Source organism: Arachis hypogaea, chromosome 9, assembly GCF_003086295.3.
Source record: "Arachis hypogaea cultivar Tifrunner chromosome 9, arahy.Tifrunner.gnm2.J5K5, whole genome shotgun sequence".
In the NCBI taxonomy this organism is placed as follows: Eukaryota; Viridiplantae; Streptophyta; class Magnoliopsida; order Fabales; family Fabaceae; genus Arachis; species Arachis hypogaea.
Genome location: NC_092044.1, coordinates 111,258,905 through 111,273,852, shown reverse-complemented (window position 1 = coordinate 111,273,852; position 14,948 = coordinate 111,258,905). Strand labels below are relative to the sequence as shown.

Genomic DNA, 14,948 nt, shown 5'->3' with positions numbered 1-14,948 from the left:
ATTTAGAAAAAATCTATTATATAATACTAATTTCATAATTAAAATATGTCTCATATCATATTCTCATATATTCTATTTATTATCTATTCTATTATATAAATATCAGGCTTCTGCACTTAATGATGGAGTTGACCTGAATGCATGCTCATGAGAGTGTTTAGCAATTTGTTTCTTTTAACTCATTAAATATAATTTATTATCATAAATCAACTATATCAACTAATTGATTTGATTAGATATTTAAATATCACGTCATTTATTATAATTTATATCAAATTGATTTGGTAGTATTTTTTAATTTATCTTTTTAATATTTTGTTAGTATTTTTTAATTTATTAAATCAAATTAATTATACTAATTATCTGTATTAACTAATTAATTAGATTAATTAATTAGTCATTGAAATAACAAATCTATGCATAAAATAGGTTCTCAATATATTTTTCACTAATAATTAAATTAAATCAAATCATATATATTGAGCTAAATTTAAATAATGTGAATTAAGGACTAAAATAAAATAAGATAATTTTTTACTTATTCAAATTGAATGCAATAAATAAAATTAATTTTGTTAGATAATCATAGTCTTCTGGTCTTCTATATATGTAGCCACACAAAATTATAAAAATCATCATTTTTATCACTTTTGCTATTTCAACTATTTTTTTATGTATAAATATACTCAAAATGAAAAGGTATGGATGGGTGTTTCATTAATTATTTGTTTGACAAATATTATAGTTTAAAAATGTCTCAATTTAGACATTCTACCGCTATGATGGAAGTTGAACCTGTAATAATTCAGGGTGATCATGATATTTTTTATAGTATTATATAAAAAATATTTTTTAAAATGAATATATCCATTGTAATTAATTTTCTTTGTCAATCTGTTATCTTTTACCTAACAAACAATATCTATGTTGAATATATTATTTTCATCAGAAGCCATACATAATTGATTAATAATTCTATATATAACAATACTCATGTGGTAATTAAATACCATATTGTTATCTCGCTAAAGTTAATTCTCCTATGATTATGCGAATGCATAGCACTATCAGATGAAAATTGATTGGATTACATTTATGTCCAACAAGGTAGGTGATTTTTTAAGCCTAATCACGATCAGAGTTGAGGAAGGTTTGAAAAATGCTAACAATACAAATACTTTTTATTTTTAATACCAATCATAAATATATAAATTAAAATTAACATTGTTTCGCACAAAATCATAAAATGTATAGCATACTCAAAACATATCCAATTCATATTAAATGTCATTGTTTATCAGTCACATTATGACAAATCTAGTTATTAAAAAAGATTAAAATTAACTTAAATATACACAATATTATTTTATACTTTTCATTTTTATTTTGTTATCATAAAAAGTCATACATATTATAAGAGTACCTCGTCTTTTTAGTAACGGTTCTTCCATTCAATGGTTTCTATTGAAAAAAAAAAGCATAATAATATTGTGTTTGACAAAAATATATGAGATTTTAAAAGGTTGAAGCATAGATTTAGTCCTTAACATATTCGTAGATGAAGTGCAGAGTAGATAAAAAGATAGCTAATAAAAAAAGAATAAATTACCATTTGTATCCATGAAAGATACAAACGCTGACAAATGTATCCATATAAGAATAAAACGATAATTGTACCCACGAAAGATAGCTTCCGTGTGCCAAGAATACCCTAACAGACCAATTGTGTAACCAACGTCCGAATACTCTTAGCACACGGAAGCCATCTTCAGTAGTTATAATTGTCGTTTTATTTTTATATGGGTAGATTTGTCAGCATCTGTATCTTTTATGGGTACAAATGGTAATTTATTCAATAAAAAAATAAATGGTTAAAGCTTTCTCAATACTAACCGTCATAGTGTATGACATGTGTTTTATAATTTTTTTGGATTTGATTGTTTCTTTATTATTATATGTTATTCTATTTAATTTATGCTAAAAAGACTTGTAATAATCATCTTATCGCAGTAGTGTAAAAGTTGTAAATATTATATTTACTTTGTATACTCTTAAATCTAATATTTTTTATGGATATTTGTGACTGAGTAATTATTAAAAGAAATAATTGGTTTAATATCTATTTATATTCTATTTAAATTATAATAATGAGTAAATATTTTTTCCAAAATAAATAATGCGATTTTTCATAAAAACAACGTTTAAATAATTGTAAAATTAAATTATACCACAGATAATAATAAATATCTTGATATTAGATCTGCTATAAAACAAATTTTTAGGAATATTATGTTGTATTATATAATTTAGTTATATTTTTTATCTTCAATCTATATTATTTAGATTGGCATATTTCTAAAAAGGGTTATTCAATTTTCTTTTAAATTATTAAATCAAATCAGTTACAATTTATATTATGATTAAACTCAAATTTTTATTTATTTTGTCATATTATTATATAAAAAAATATTAAATTCTTTGATTAAACACTTATTTGATTACAAAATGTTTTTATATGTTATTTTTATATTGGCAATTAAATTTTATTTACTACACAAATATTATATTTTAAGTAATTGTATATTTTATTGTTATTTTAAAAATTATTATATAATTTTAAGATCATTTAATTATGTTTATTTTTTAAAAGCATTGTCATTATTGGAGAGTAACTAATGTTTGTGATGGTCTAAAATTAAAAAATAAAAATACAAAATATTAATATACTGAGTTTTTGAAGTATAAATCTTGAAATAAATATATGTGATTATAATTAATTATCATAATTAAAAGTCTTATTTTATTTTAATTTGTTTAGGACATGTTTATCTTAAATTTTATTTTTTATTAATTAGTATTTTTTTATACATTTAATTGTCATTAATTTATATAAATTAAAATGTATAATTTAAAAAAATAGATATGTATCTAAAAAATTAAAAAATATATTTTTTTGTTAGTAAAAAATTTATGTCGCTTTAACTTTTTTTTTTGGCATCATATCTTACATTTTTACTATAATTAAAAGTTAGAGGTAAATTATTAAATATAAATTAGTAAAAAAAATATAATACTTAATGAATTATCATAATCACATTTAAAAGTATTTAAGTTATTTTTATATAACAAAAATGATATACTTCAAAAAATATTTGTATATAATTTATTAACAAATATATAAGATATTTATCATAATTTTTATTTTTAATAAAAATATCATTGTATTAAAGTGATGCATTTTAAAGATGTATAAATAAAATTATTATTTAAAAAAAAAGTTTAAGATAACAAATGCAATTTTATTTTTATTTTATCCTTAACATTTAGTTTTAATCTTACCTTTAGAGTTTCAATATGTTTCAATTAAACTATTAGGGTGAACAACATTAATTATAACTAATTAATTATATTATCTGATTTGACCATAATTAAATAAACATTAAATTATTTAATAAATAATAAACAAATAAATAAAATAAATGAATTTAATTTGAATTATTTTTTATTATTTTTTATATCTAGAAATCATAATGTACTTTTATGTATTTTGATTAATAATTCTTAAAGGAGTTACTATTTTATTTATTAACATTTTAAATTTTTTATAATATTTTTATAAAACTTGATTAATGGATTTTTCTTTACAATGTTTTTCTCGAATTTTTTAACAAAAATATATCTTAATTTTTGTCTTTCCTCTTTTATATTATCTATTATCTACCATCATTGGAATAAAAAAATAAATATAAATTGAATATATAATTTAATTTTAATTTAAACTAAAAACTAAATAAATGGTCAGAAAAATAGCAACCAATTTTATTTTTAATTTCTCTATAATTTATTCAAAGGTAAAAATCTCTCTATAACCATTAATATCGCCGGTAACAAAATTATAAGTCTCTATAAAATAAAAATAAAAAATATATATAATTTTAAAGTTATTAATCATAGACTATGGACAATTTTTTTTAAAAATTTTTTTATAGATCAACATGTAATTTTTTTATATTTTTATTTTTTTCTAAAATTTTTCAGACTTATCAACATTTAAGTTGTCTATACATCACTTCTCAAAATATTATGATTTTACAAGTTATAATATGTGGAGGAAATCACCTTTATAAACTATTTGCAAACTAATTTTACGTATATCTGCCAAAGTAAAAAAAATTACGCGCATGTCTCAATTTACATATCTATGTACATCAAATTTATGATGTTCGAATTATGTGGTTTTGGAGTAAATCGAATCTTACGAATTACTTGGATGCTATCTATGCTACTAAATCGAATGAAGGAGATTCAATTTACAATGAGCTAGATTGCTATTAAGTGAGTATAAATCGAACCTTATTGCTTCGATTTAGCGTGGACCATATAAATCGAAATTTATAAATTCGATTTAGTAGGGGATGACATAATTCAAATTCATTGAATTCAATTTACTTTCAAGTCACAATGTCAAGTAATTCGAATCCTATAGATTCGATTTATTACTCATTACCCTAATTTGAATTCATTAAATTCGATTTATATAGAAATGTAAATGGAGATAACTAAGTAAGGTTTTTGGGTTTGGGGGATTTAGAAAATTTTGGGGTGGTTTTAATTTATCAACATAAATTAACCTAATATATGATATTAGTTATATATATATATATATATATATATATATATATATATATATATATATATATATATATATATATATATATATATATATATATATATATATGAAAACTGTGACTTATTTATGCATTGTTTGGATTAAAAGAATTTGTAGGGAAATAAAATGTTGGAGAAAAAAATAGATGAAAAAATCAATTTTTTATTGTTTGGATCAACAAACAAATTGAATGAAAAACATAAAAATGTATGTGAAGCTCATGTAAATTTTTTCTCTTCAAAATTGCGAAAAAAACTTGTGCAGAAGTGCAAACATGGGTTAAAATACAAAGTTATCATTTGAATTATAATTTATATATAATATATAAAGACATTAATATAATTTTACTCTATTATAATTTTTTCTCTTCTTACTTTTCCTTCCATCTAGGGATGAAAACAGGTCAGGCCAGGCCAGGCTTTGCTCTTAACAGGCCTGGCCTGTCATACAGTTGATGCCTGAGCCTGGCCTGCAGCCTGTTATAGGCTCTTTATAAAGTACTAGGTCTGGCCTGTTATTCAGACTGGCCTGGCCTGAAGCCTGTTAAAAGGCCTGATAATTTTTTTTTACAAAATAAAAATATTATTTAAAAAAATTATTTTTTAATAAAAATTGTTATATATAATATGTCATATATTTAATATTTATAAAAAATTTTAAACTTCTAACATATTTAAAATATACAAAAATATTTATAATAAAATATAATAAATTTAAAATATCTCATACTTTTATTAATAATAAATAATTATTTATATATTTAATTATATTTTAACAGGCTCAGGCAGGCCTGACAGGCCTATAAGGCTAATTAGTAAGCCTGAGCCTGACCTATTAATGTATTAAAGCTTTTAAAAGAGCCTGGACCTGTACCTATTTTATAACAGGCCAGGCCAAACACAGGCCAGGCTGCAGGCCCCTGGCAAGCCGCCTGCCTTTTTCCACCCCTACTTCCATCTAAGCAAAAGAAACTTTTTCCTTTATTTTCTTTCCATTCATTTTTTCTTCGTCTAAACACACACACAAAAATATACTTTTTGTTTCATTTTGTTTCCTCTCATTTTGTTTCTTTCTATTTTTTTCCTCTTATTTTTTTTATCTTATATTCAAACAATAACTTAGTGTTTATCTATTTATCTTCTATTAATATTGTTATAACAAGGATACATATGACTGTATAAAAATGATATAACTTAAACTTTGATTATCTAAGAATTTATTGAGTGGCTAGGATAGTTCCACGTCACAAACCAATAAATGCTAGCAATAGGGATGATCACAAAAACAGTCAAAAAAGATATTTGCAGAGATTACTCGCATTTTGGGGTTAGATGGGGACCCGTGAAATTCTAACGACCTGCCATCCGAAAATGGATGGGATTCGGGGTGGCAAACAGGCCAAAATTCGTCAGGCTGACCCGCATAACTCGACAAACAAGAAGGGTTGGGCTGGAAATTTGAGATTGCCAAACTTAAAAAGTCTGCCTACCCCGCAATGCCTAATCCATGAGCTCTGGCGGATTTCGGTGGGACGGTGCAGATTTTTTCGCTGGTTAAGCTTTTATTTTGTCAAGACCATTTTTTACAAATTTCTATTATGTTATTAATCTACAAAAGGATGAAGATGATAATTGAAGATGTTCTAAGTTATATTTTGGATTATATTTTTATGTTTGATTGATTATAAACTTGAAGATGTTTAATTATATATTTTGGACAATATTTATTTTGTTTTGGACACTATTGATTTTATTATTTTATTTCAAAAAATTTGATTTATAATTATGTTTATTAAATATTGATAATTATAATTTTTTTATATTTTTAAAAATTATAAATTTATTGAAATTATCGTGAAATTATATAAATATCCGGACAGCTGGCTCTTATCCTGGGAGTTAAATTCTCACTCACTCTATCCCACCGTGCTAGGTCACTGACATATCCTTTGTCTTTATTTGACCCCAAGAATGGATTTGATCGAAACGACTTTCCTGTCGAACCCCTGTGTGTCTGTATTAATTTTTGACCGCGCGGAATCTCCATTGTCTGGAAATTTGCCTTGTCCCATTCCCTTTTCTTGTTGGAGGGGCGCATCAATTCCTTGCCTAGGCGCCTAGGGTAGGATCCGTCATCTTGGCAGGTCGGATCCAAGAGAATCGATGCCCGATCCCTCAAACTCGGAAGAGTCAGTAATGGAAGGGAAGGACCAAGTGGAACTAGTCATAAATTGTGGAGTTATTTAATATTTAATGATTTATAAAAAAATGAGAGCCCGCCAACCTGCCAACCTACCATCAGGCAGGGCGGGGGAGAAATTTAAGACCGCTTTACTAGGTGGGACGAGGCAAGCTAGCCCACTAGATCACGGACTTTTGGCGAGATAGGGCGGGCTTTTCTGTTTGCCACCCCTAATGGGGATACAGACAAAAATATCTGCCCCATGGAATAAAATTATTAATTTATCGTAATTTATATATATACATAAATTCATTTCTTGAATTTAGTAACCCTAATTTCTGCCTCCAATTCGAATTCTTCCTTTTTCTTTCAGATTCATTCTCAGTCTCGATCCTCTCTCTCTCACTCACTTTCTCTGCCTCCCAAGTCCATCACTACGTCGCTCAGTATCGTTCCAAAAAATTATGTTGTGTTATTATGTTGGAATATGTTTTTATGTTTTTTTCCTTTTGAAATGTTATTTTTCATAATGAATATGTTATAAATTGTGTTGAATTATATTGAACTGATTATTTTATGATTATTATATTATGTCTTTTTGTATTAATTTTTTTCAAAAGTTTACCGAGGAGATCTGCATTCTTTAAGGGATAATTAAACAAGAACTTGCAATGACGGAAAGGAACGGGGGCATTTTTTAAAAAAATAGGAGTGAGGGATGGGAAGGGAGCTTCTCACGCTCCTCTGAGTATTTATTACCATATCTAACTAGCAACATAGATCTAATTTGAGTCGATTTAAGAGGGGATTCGTGGACTTCATCTGCATTGGGCCTTTAAGGTAATGAATCTAAGTCAGATTTGTGACCCTAATAATGGATTTTAGTTGATCTTGCTTGCATTGAGGTCTTACTGGGCCCAAATATATCTTGAATTAATATTTTGAGTCATTGTTATAGCAATACTATACTATTTAATATTATAACACTTAGTATATGTAAAAGTTGAATATATTTACAAGACATTTTTATAATTCAAATTAAAAAAATTAATTATCTCTTTTTTTTAGTTTTAAATATTATTTTTTAATATAACAAAAAAGTAAAAATAACGATAATAACTCACATAATTAAAATAGATAATTTTAATATATACATGACACTATATATATCAAGTATTATTATATATGATATATAATTTTTTTTTGTAATGACTATTTATATAATTTATTGAACAATTTTTTTATCTTAATATTTAATAAATTAACATATAAAATATTATTTAACATACAAAATAAGTAACTTAATTCATCATCTAGGATAATAAATATAATAGTACAAATATTTATTTATTTATTAGTAGTGAAAAATATGTAAATAGTATAAACTGATATTTTTTTAGTATAAGCAATAATAAAAGTTATTAATTAAGTTAGTTACCTAATTAAAAGATTATAAAAAAATTGTTTAAATAATAATAACAAATAAGATCACTATTTTTACATATTACAAAGTTTATGAAAAAAATTTTGGATAATAAATCAATTCTCAATAGATTATACATTGGATATTATTATTTGCGTACTAATATAATATATATTATTGATTATTAAGTTTATAATTAATTTTTAATCTAATTTTTGATAATTAAAATTTAAATGATTAAAATTATTAAATGCTAAATATTTTACATCTAACCAATTTATTTTTTATTGAAATTAAAAAAATGAGTCATTAATCAATTCTAAATTTAAATTTAAATTGGAGTAAAAAAATAAAAAAATATTTTAAATTTTATCTCACTAACCAGAATTAATTTCAAGATAAGAAATTATTTTACACATCATATATATATTGTGGGATAGTATGGTCATTTGTTATTTTTTAATGGTAAATATTGTCAAATAAAATGATGTAAAAAATTAGAAGAAAATGTATTTATAAATTTAGGAAATATTAATTTATTTTTCAATAGAATAAATTATATATTGAATAACAAAAGTTATTATTGGTTTCTCTTCACACTAACTAATACTCAAGGATGGTGTTTCAGTACACCATTTATAAAGAAATATTAATCGATCTAATAACTTTTGTAATGACATAAGTTTATGAATTTGAAAATTTAAAATCATTTCATAAAATGTGAAGTTTTAACAAATAACAATGTTGATCATATTGTTTTGACTTTAAGAATGAATACGATACCAACAAATAAAATTGTCCTAAGTAAATTTCAACAAAAACAAAAGTCCATAAGTATTTATTAATGAAAAATTAATCTATTTTAAAGACAAATACAATTTTTTCTACGAATTTCCTAACTCGATAAGTCGAGGATTAATCCACCATGTATTGATGCTCTGTTTATTAAGGGTGAGATTCGAACTCCAAATACTTGCTTAAGCAGACAAATAAGATAACCATTCAACTCATCCAAGTTGATTAAAATAAATATTAATTATTTTTAATATTTTTAAATTATAATTTACAATTATAATTATTATATATATTTTTCATTTAAATTTTAATAAATTTTTTATATAATTATAATTACTATATATCTTTTAATGATTCAAAATGGATTATAGTAAATTAAATAGTGTTTAGATTACATTATTCAAAATCACTTTTAGATAGAAAGTTACAGAAAAGGACATAAATCTAAATAATTATTTTATGTTATCTTATAATTTTATTTTAAATATTTAAATAAATTTTAATATTTTTTTTAGTATTCTCAGTATTCTTTAGTACTCTAATAGAATTAATAGAATCATAATACAAAATAAAAAAAATTATTTCATACAAAAAAGAAATAACAATAACAATATATAAAAAATATAAGTTTTATAAAAAATAATAATATGCATAAGAGAGTATTAGAAAAAAGTATTATAAAAAAATAAACATATAAATAATAAAAAACATAATTGATACATAAAACATAAAGTTCAATCCAACGTGAAGAGGTGACCGAAAAATCCGTGGGTTAGTTTATAGGATAAAAGCATGTAACATGAAGATGAAGCGTTTAAAGAACTCAAACAGACTTCTCTCTTCTCCAGCGCAAATCCAAATACACCCTAACCTCAGGCGATTTTATGTTCAGATTTCTCAAAATTCTCTCAAATGTGGAGAAACTTTCTATGTCTAGGGATTCTATTGAAGTTTGATCTTCATACAAAATATCTATCGGTCTTCGTTCTGTTTCAATTAATTTGTTGGCCTTTCTGAATATTTTGAATTTGACTGCACATGACAGGCATTCGGCGCCTCAGCGGAACGACATATTTTCTCAAACTACCTTTGTTTTATAATATTGCTGAACTAGATTTGAACCTAGGCAAGCCCATAAAGTTGTTCAATAAGTACGAAGAATTGCAGATACTATTGCAAAACTCGCCCTGTCTTCGACATCTTAGATTTTAGATAGTAACTTCATTTGGACCAGAAAGTTCATTGCTATTTACGAATTGAAAATTTTTCATTTGTTGTATGTGTTTTTAACAATTTAAGAAAGAATTTCGCTTGCTAAAGATGATCCTTGCCTGTGTGTTTTAGTACAATCCTGAAGGCCATGAAGATCAGTGGCATTACTAGAAAAGAAGGACTATTTGCAATAAAAATATTGTTGCAACTAATTGCAAGCTGTTGGATAAACTTTAGGTGTTATTGGTTTTCTTTTGATTTGGATGACAAGCGTTATAGGATTAGAAAGGTCAGATGAATTGGAAGCATATCTTAAAATATCCTAAAAGGTCAATGGATTGTGAGAAAATTTGAATATAGTTGAGAATTTTAAAACTAGCTAGCTTACATCACAAATGATGTATTTTCCAACAATCTTAAAATTTGTTCATTACCGTCACAAACTCCTTAGTTTTCTTTCACTCTATTATAATATATTATATTTTAATTGCATATTATTTTTTTCGCTAAATATTGATTATCCATAGATAGGCTTGATAGATTTAAGGGTGGAAGAAATACTCAATTTATGTTAACTGATTCTTGAATATTTTAGATATAATAGATTCTTTCAAGTTGGTTTTTCATGTAAACATATCATATATAAAAAGAAACTTTAGGAGAATTTATTTCTATATTTTCATGTGAAGTTGATTATTAAAAATAATTAATAATAATTTAATGACAAATAATATCTAATATTTTTTAACTATTTTAATTTCTTACAAAGAAAATGGCATGTATGAAAATTTTTATCTTATCAACTATATATTTTAGAAACCTTTAGAAATTTATTGTGATTTTTCTGTATTATTAGAAAAAATGAAACAATTTTGTTATTAAAACTTAATTTGACGTAAAGTGGATAATTTTTTTGTAAATTACAAAAAATAATATAAAAAGAAAAAATTTAGAAATAAAATTCTGATCAATTTTTTATTTTGATTTTTAAACAATTATTCAAAATTTTTTAAAAAGTCTTAGATCAAATGTATAAATAATTTATTAAATACAAAAATTATTCATTAATTATAATTATTTTTTATTACATTTTAAAATATTTTTAAAATTATTTTTATTGTTAACCAAAAAAATGTTATTATGTAAAATGATGGTCATTTTAGTGTTCATGTTTAAATAGTCTAAAAAGAATACCATTTTATATTATTATTTGCTTTGAGATGAACAGTTTTAATAAAGGATTACGAAAATTTTGCTTTTTATATTGGAGTAGCAACGATGTTTTTATAAAATGTGGGTTGATGGATGTTATTTTCAAATGTGAGATTGTTTAATTAGATAAACAAAAATTGGACCGTCTGATTTGTGAGAGTACACTTGTGAGAGTATAGAAATCAGACCGAGAGATTTTTGTTAAAAAAAATAAAAAATTTGAATTCCCATTTGTGTATCTTTCACACTTTTGAAAAACACAAAAAATTGTAATGTTAAGGTATATCACTACTTTTACTTCCATATACAAAAAAAGCCAAAGTTTACACTATTTTCTATTTGAGTTCTAAACCCCCAAAAAAAGTATAAGATACCAATATATTATATGTCAATTTATTGTTAATAATAATTAATTATTATATTTTAATTATAATTAGTATTGACACATCTAAGAAATATATTCGTAAAGATATTTTCATTAGACACAATCATAAAAAAGAAACATTTTCATTAGACACATTTACAAAGATAATTTCATTAAATATAATCATAAAGAAGAGTAGACAGAAATTGATAAATCTTTGTTAAGTACGTATCGAGATTGAACCCAAAATGTATGCATGACATTCCCTTGTCCACATATGAGTTACATTTATAAAATTTGGAGAATTAAATAAAAATAATTAAACCTAATAACTCAAATAGCATAGTCTTTCCATACTCATTTAAGAGGTTGCGGGTTCGAATCTCCTATCTTTGATTAAAAAAAATAAATAAAAATTTTAAAAATAAATTAAAAAATAAAAGTCAGGAACCGAACTGAGGATTAACCATTATTTTTTCAGCGATTTAATAATCCGATACCATTTTTAATGGTTTACTTAATATTAAGAGAAAAATATGTTAAACAAAAATAATATTATCAATTTAAGGCAAGCATTACAATTTTCCCTTTTTTAAAATGTTTAATTTCCAGGTTTTTTTTGAGTGACTTGAGTCTTTAATTGTTGTTACATTAGCGCGCACTCACCGATTTTGGATTCTGAGGTGCCAAAAGAAAAAGAGTAAGCGGTTGCATTCCGAATGCCTCGGCTACTTTTCCGGTTAGCACTCTCGTCTTCTTCGATTGCATGCGTTGTTGTTTCTAATTTTGTTTTTCAAAAAGCTTTTGCATAAGAAATGGTGCTCTGTACCCCTCTCGCGGAGTGCATGATTGTGGTATGGCGTGCATGATTGTGTTAGGGTTTTAACATTAACTCACTGGATTAGAAAAATGGCGTGCATGATTTTGTTAGGGTTTTAACATTAACTCGCTGAATTAGAAAAATGGCAAATAGGTTAATGACATAACATTTGTTTAGTTTGCTAGGGAAAGCTCTTTGGTGCCTGGGCCTTTTGAAGAAGCGCAAAAAGCATCGCAATGGAAGGGAAAAGGGAGAGGGAAAAGTTGAGAGTAGCTTCAGTATATGTGATCTACCAGATGCGATTCTCCAGCTTATCATATCCTCCCTTCCCACAAAAGAAGCAATTCAAACGAGTATACTCTCCAAAAGATGGGAGCATCTATGGAGGGATATCTCCAATATTGAGTTGAAAGAGGGAAAACCCGAGGAAAGGCAGCAATTCATGCAATTTGTGACCGGATTGCTTGTAGCTTGTAATTGTTCCATTCTTGAGAAGTTTTCTCTGTCATGCAAGGTTGATAAGGATGCTTCTCGGGTTAATGAGTGGCTATGTGGTTTCATCAACCCTAAGATTCAAGAACTATGTCTTCACCTTGAAGAGATTGAGGAACCATTGGTCTTCCCTGACCAACTGTTTACGTGTGCCACATTGACAAAGTTTACATTGGATATGCAGCATGTCTTGAAGCTTCCTTCTTCCGTTCATTTTCGGTGCCTTCGGACTTTGACCTTGTCTAACATTATATTCCCTGATAGTTCTTCAGCACAACAGCTTTTCTTTGGTTGCCCAGCTTTGGAGGATTTGTCCCTAATCAATTGCAATTTGAAAAATGTTCGAGCTGTTTCTATTTATTCTCTCTTGCTTCGACGGATTTATATACAGGAGTATTTAGATAATATGTTGTATGACGACGATGATGTTGAGATAGGTTTTCTGAGTGATACAATTCGCTGCAAAGTACTGATTGTTGGACCTAATCTGAAGTCATTTACTTATCACGGCGATGGAATGAATGATTTTTTCTTATATTATTCAACCGTGATTGATGCCTCAATTCAGGTTAGTTACTTCTGGCATGGAGCTTCAGGCGATTTTACGTTCAGATTTCTTAACATGATCCCAAATGTGGAGAAGCTTTCTATATCTGCAGATTCTATTGAGGTTTGATCTTCATACAAAATATCTATCAGTCTTCATTCTGTTTCAATTAATTTGTTCGCCTTTCTTTGAATTTGACTGCACATGGCAGGCACTCAGCGAATCGATGTCTTTCAGACTACCTTTATTTTGTAATTTGGGTGAACTAGATTTGGACCTAAGCAAACCCGTAGAATTGTTCAATTTGTATGAAGAATTACTGATACTATTGCGAAACTCGCCCTGTCTTCGGGTTCTTAGATTTCAGGTAGTAACCTCATTTGGACCAAAAAGTTCATTGCTATTTACGAATTGGAAAAATTTTCATTTGTTGTATGTGTTTTTAACAATTCAGGGAGAGGTTTCGCTTGCTAAAGAAGATGCAAATTTTATATTTGATCCCTTGCCTGTGTGTTTTAGTACAACCCTGAAGACGATTGAGATCAGTGGCATTACTGGCAAAGAAGAAGAACTATTTGCAATAGAAATATTGTTGCAAGCAGCATCAGTGTTGGATAAACTTTGTATCAAGTGTTACTGGTTTTCGTTTGATTTAAATGACAAGCGTATAGGATTAAAAAGGTCAGAGGAGTTATACAAGCGTATCTTAAAGTATCCTAAGAGCTCAAAGGATTGTGAGATAGAACTTGAGTATAGTTGAGCTATTAAGCTTTCTGACTTATGTTTTGATGCAGCTGTAGAATTTAAAGACTAGCCACCCTAACATCACAAATTATGTATTTTCCAGCAATCTTAAAATTTGCTCATTGCCGTCTCAAATTCCTTAGTTTTCTCTCACTTTATTATTATTATTATTATATTTTAATTGTATATTATTTTTCCTTTAAATATAGATTATACAGAGATAGGGTTCACAGAGTTAAGGGTGGAAGAAATGCTTAATTTATGTTAAATAGTTGAATATAGTTCAGCAAAGCGTTCGTGCTTGATAGAACTAGATTTTGATTATATGATTAGAAAAATAAAATATATTTATCTTTAAAATTTGATTTTATATCAAGTGGATAACTTTTATGTGATTTTTGGTGAATGACTAAAAATAATTTTAGAAAATAAAAAGTTTTAGATATTGAATTTATGATCAATCTTTTGCATGTAGATTTTAAATAATTA

At 25.7% G+C, this 14,948-nt stretch overlaps 1 protein-coding gene across 3 annotated transcripts; it reads left to right on the top strand.

Annotated features, from left to right (window-relative positions):
* The first annotated feature begins 12,407 nt into the window (after positions 1–12,407).
* On the top strand, positions 12,408–14,594 carry LOC112711838 (FBD-associated F-box protein At2g26860). 3 transcript variants are annotated; one of them, XM_072203498.1, is made up of 5 exons: positions 12,408–12,595; positions 12,854–13,634; positions 13,737–13,838; positions 13,927–14,082; positions 14,170–14,594. In XM_072203498.1, exons 1-5 carry the CDS (start codon positions 12,576–12,578, stop codon positions 14,473–14,475), a joined length of 1,365 nt encoding a protein of 454 aa, XP_072059599.1. In that variant the 5' UTR covers positions 12,408–12,575; the 3' UTR covers positions 14,476–14,594. The 3 variants fall into 3 exon arrangements, with proteins under 3 accessions (XP_072059599.1, XP_025620347.1, XP_025620346.1); XM_025764562.3 differs by lacking the exon at positions 13,737–13,838 and having other exon boundaries at positions 12,854–13,736; XM_025764561.3 differs by having other exon boundaries at positions 12,854–13,838.
* The last annotated feature ends 354 nt before the right edge of the window (positions 14,595–14,948 follow it).

What these genes read in the sequence shown, in the direction of transcription:
- LOC112711838 (XM_025764561.3), top strand. Translation starts at nt 12,576, where the DNA reads ATGCCTCGGCTACTTTTCCG. An exon ending in ATGCCTCGGCTACTTTTCCG is followed by an intron (nt 12,596 to 12,853) that starts GTTAGCACTCTC and finishes ACATTTGTTTAG; the next exon opens with TTTGCTAGGGAAAGCTCTTT. An exon ending in TTCGGGTTCTTAGATTTCAG is followed by an intron (nt 14,083 to 14,169) that starts GTAGTAACCTCA and finishes TTAACAATTCAG; the next exon opens with GGAGAGGTTTCGCTTGCTAA.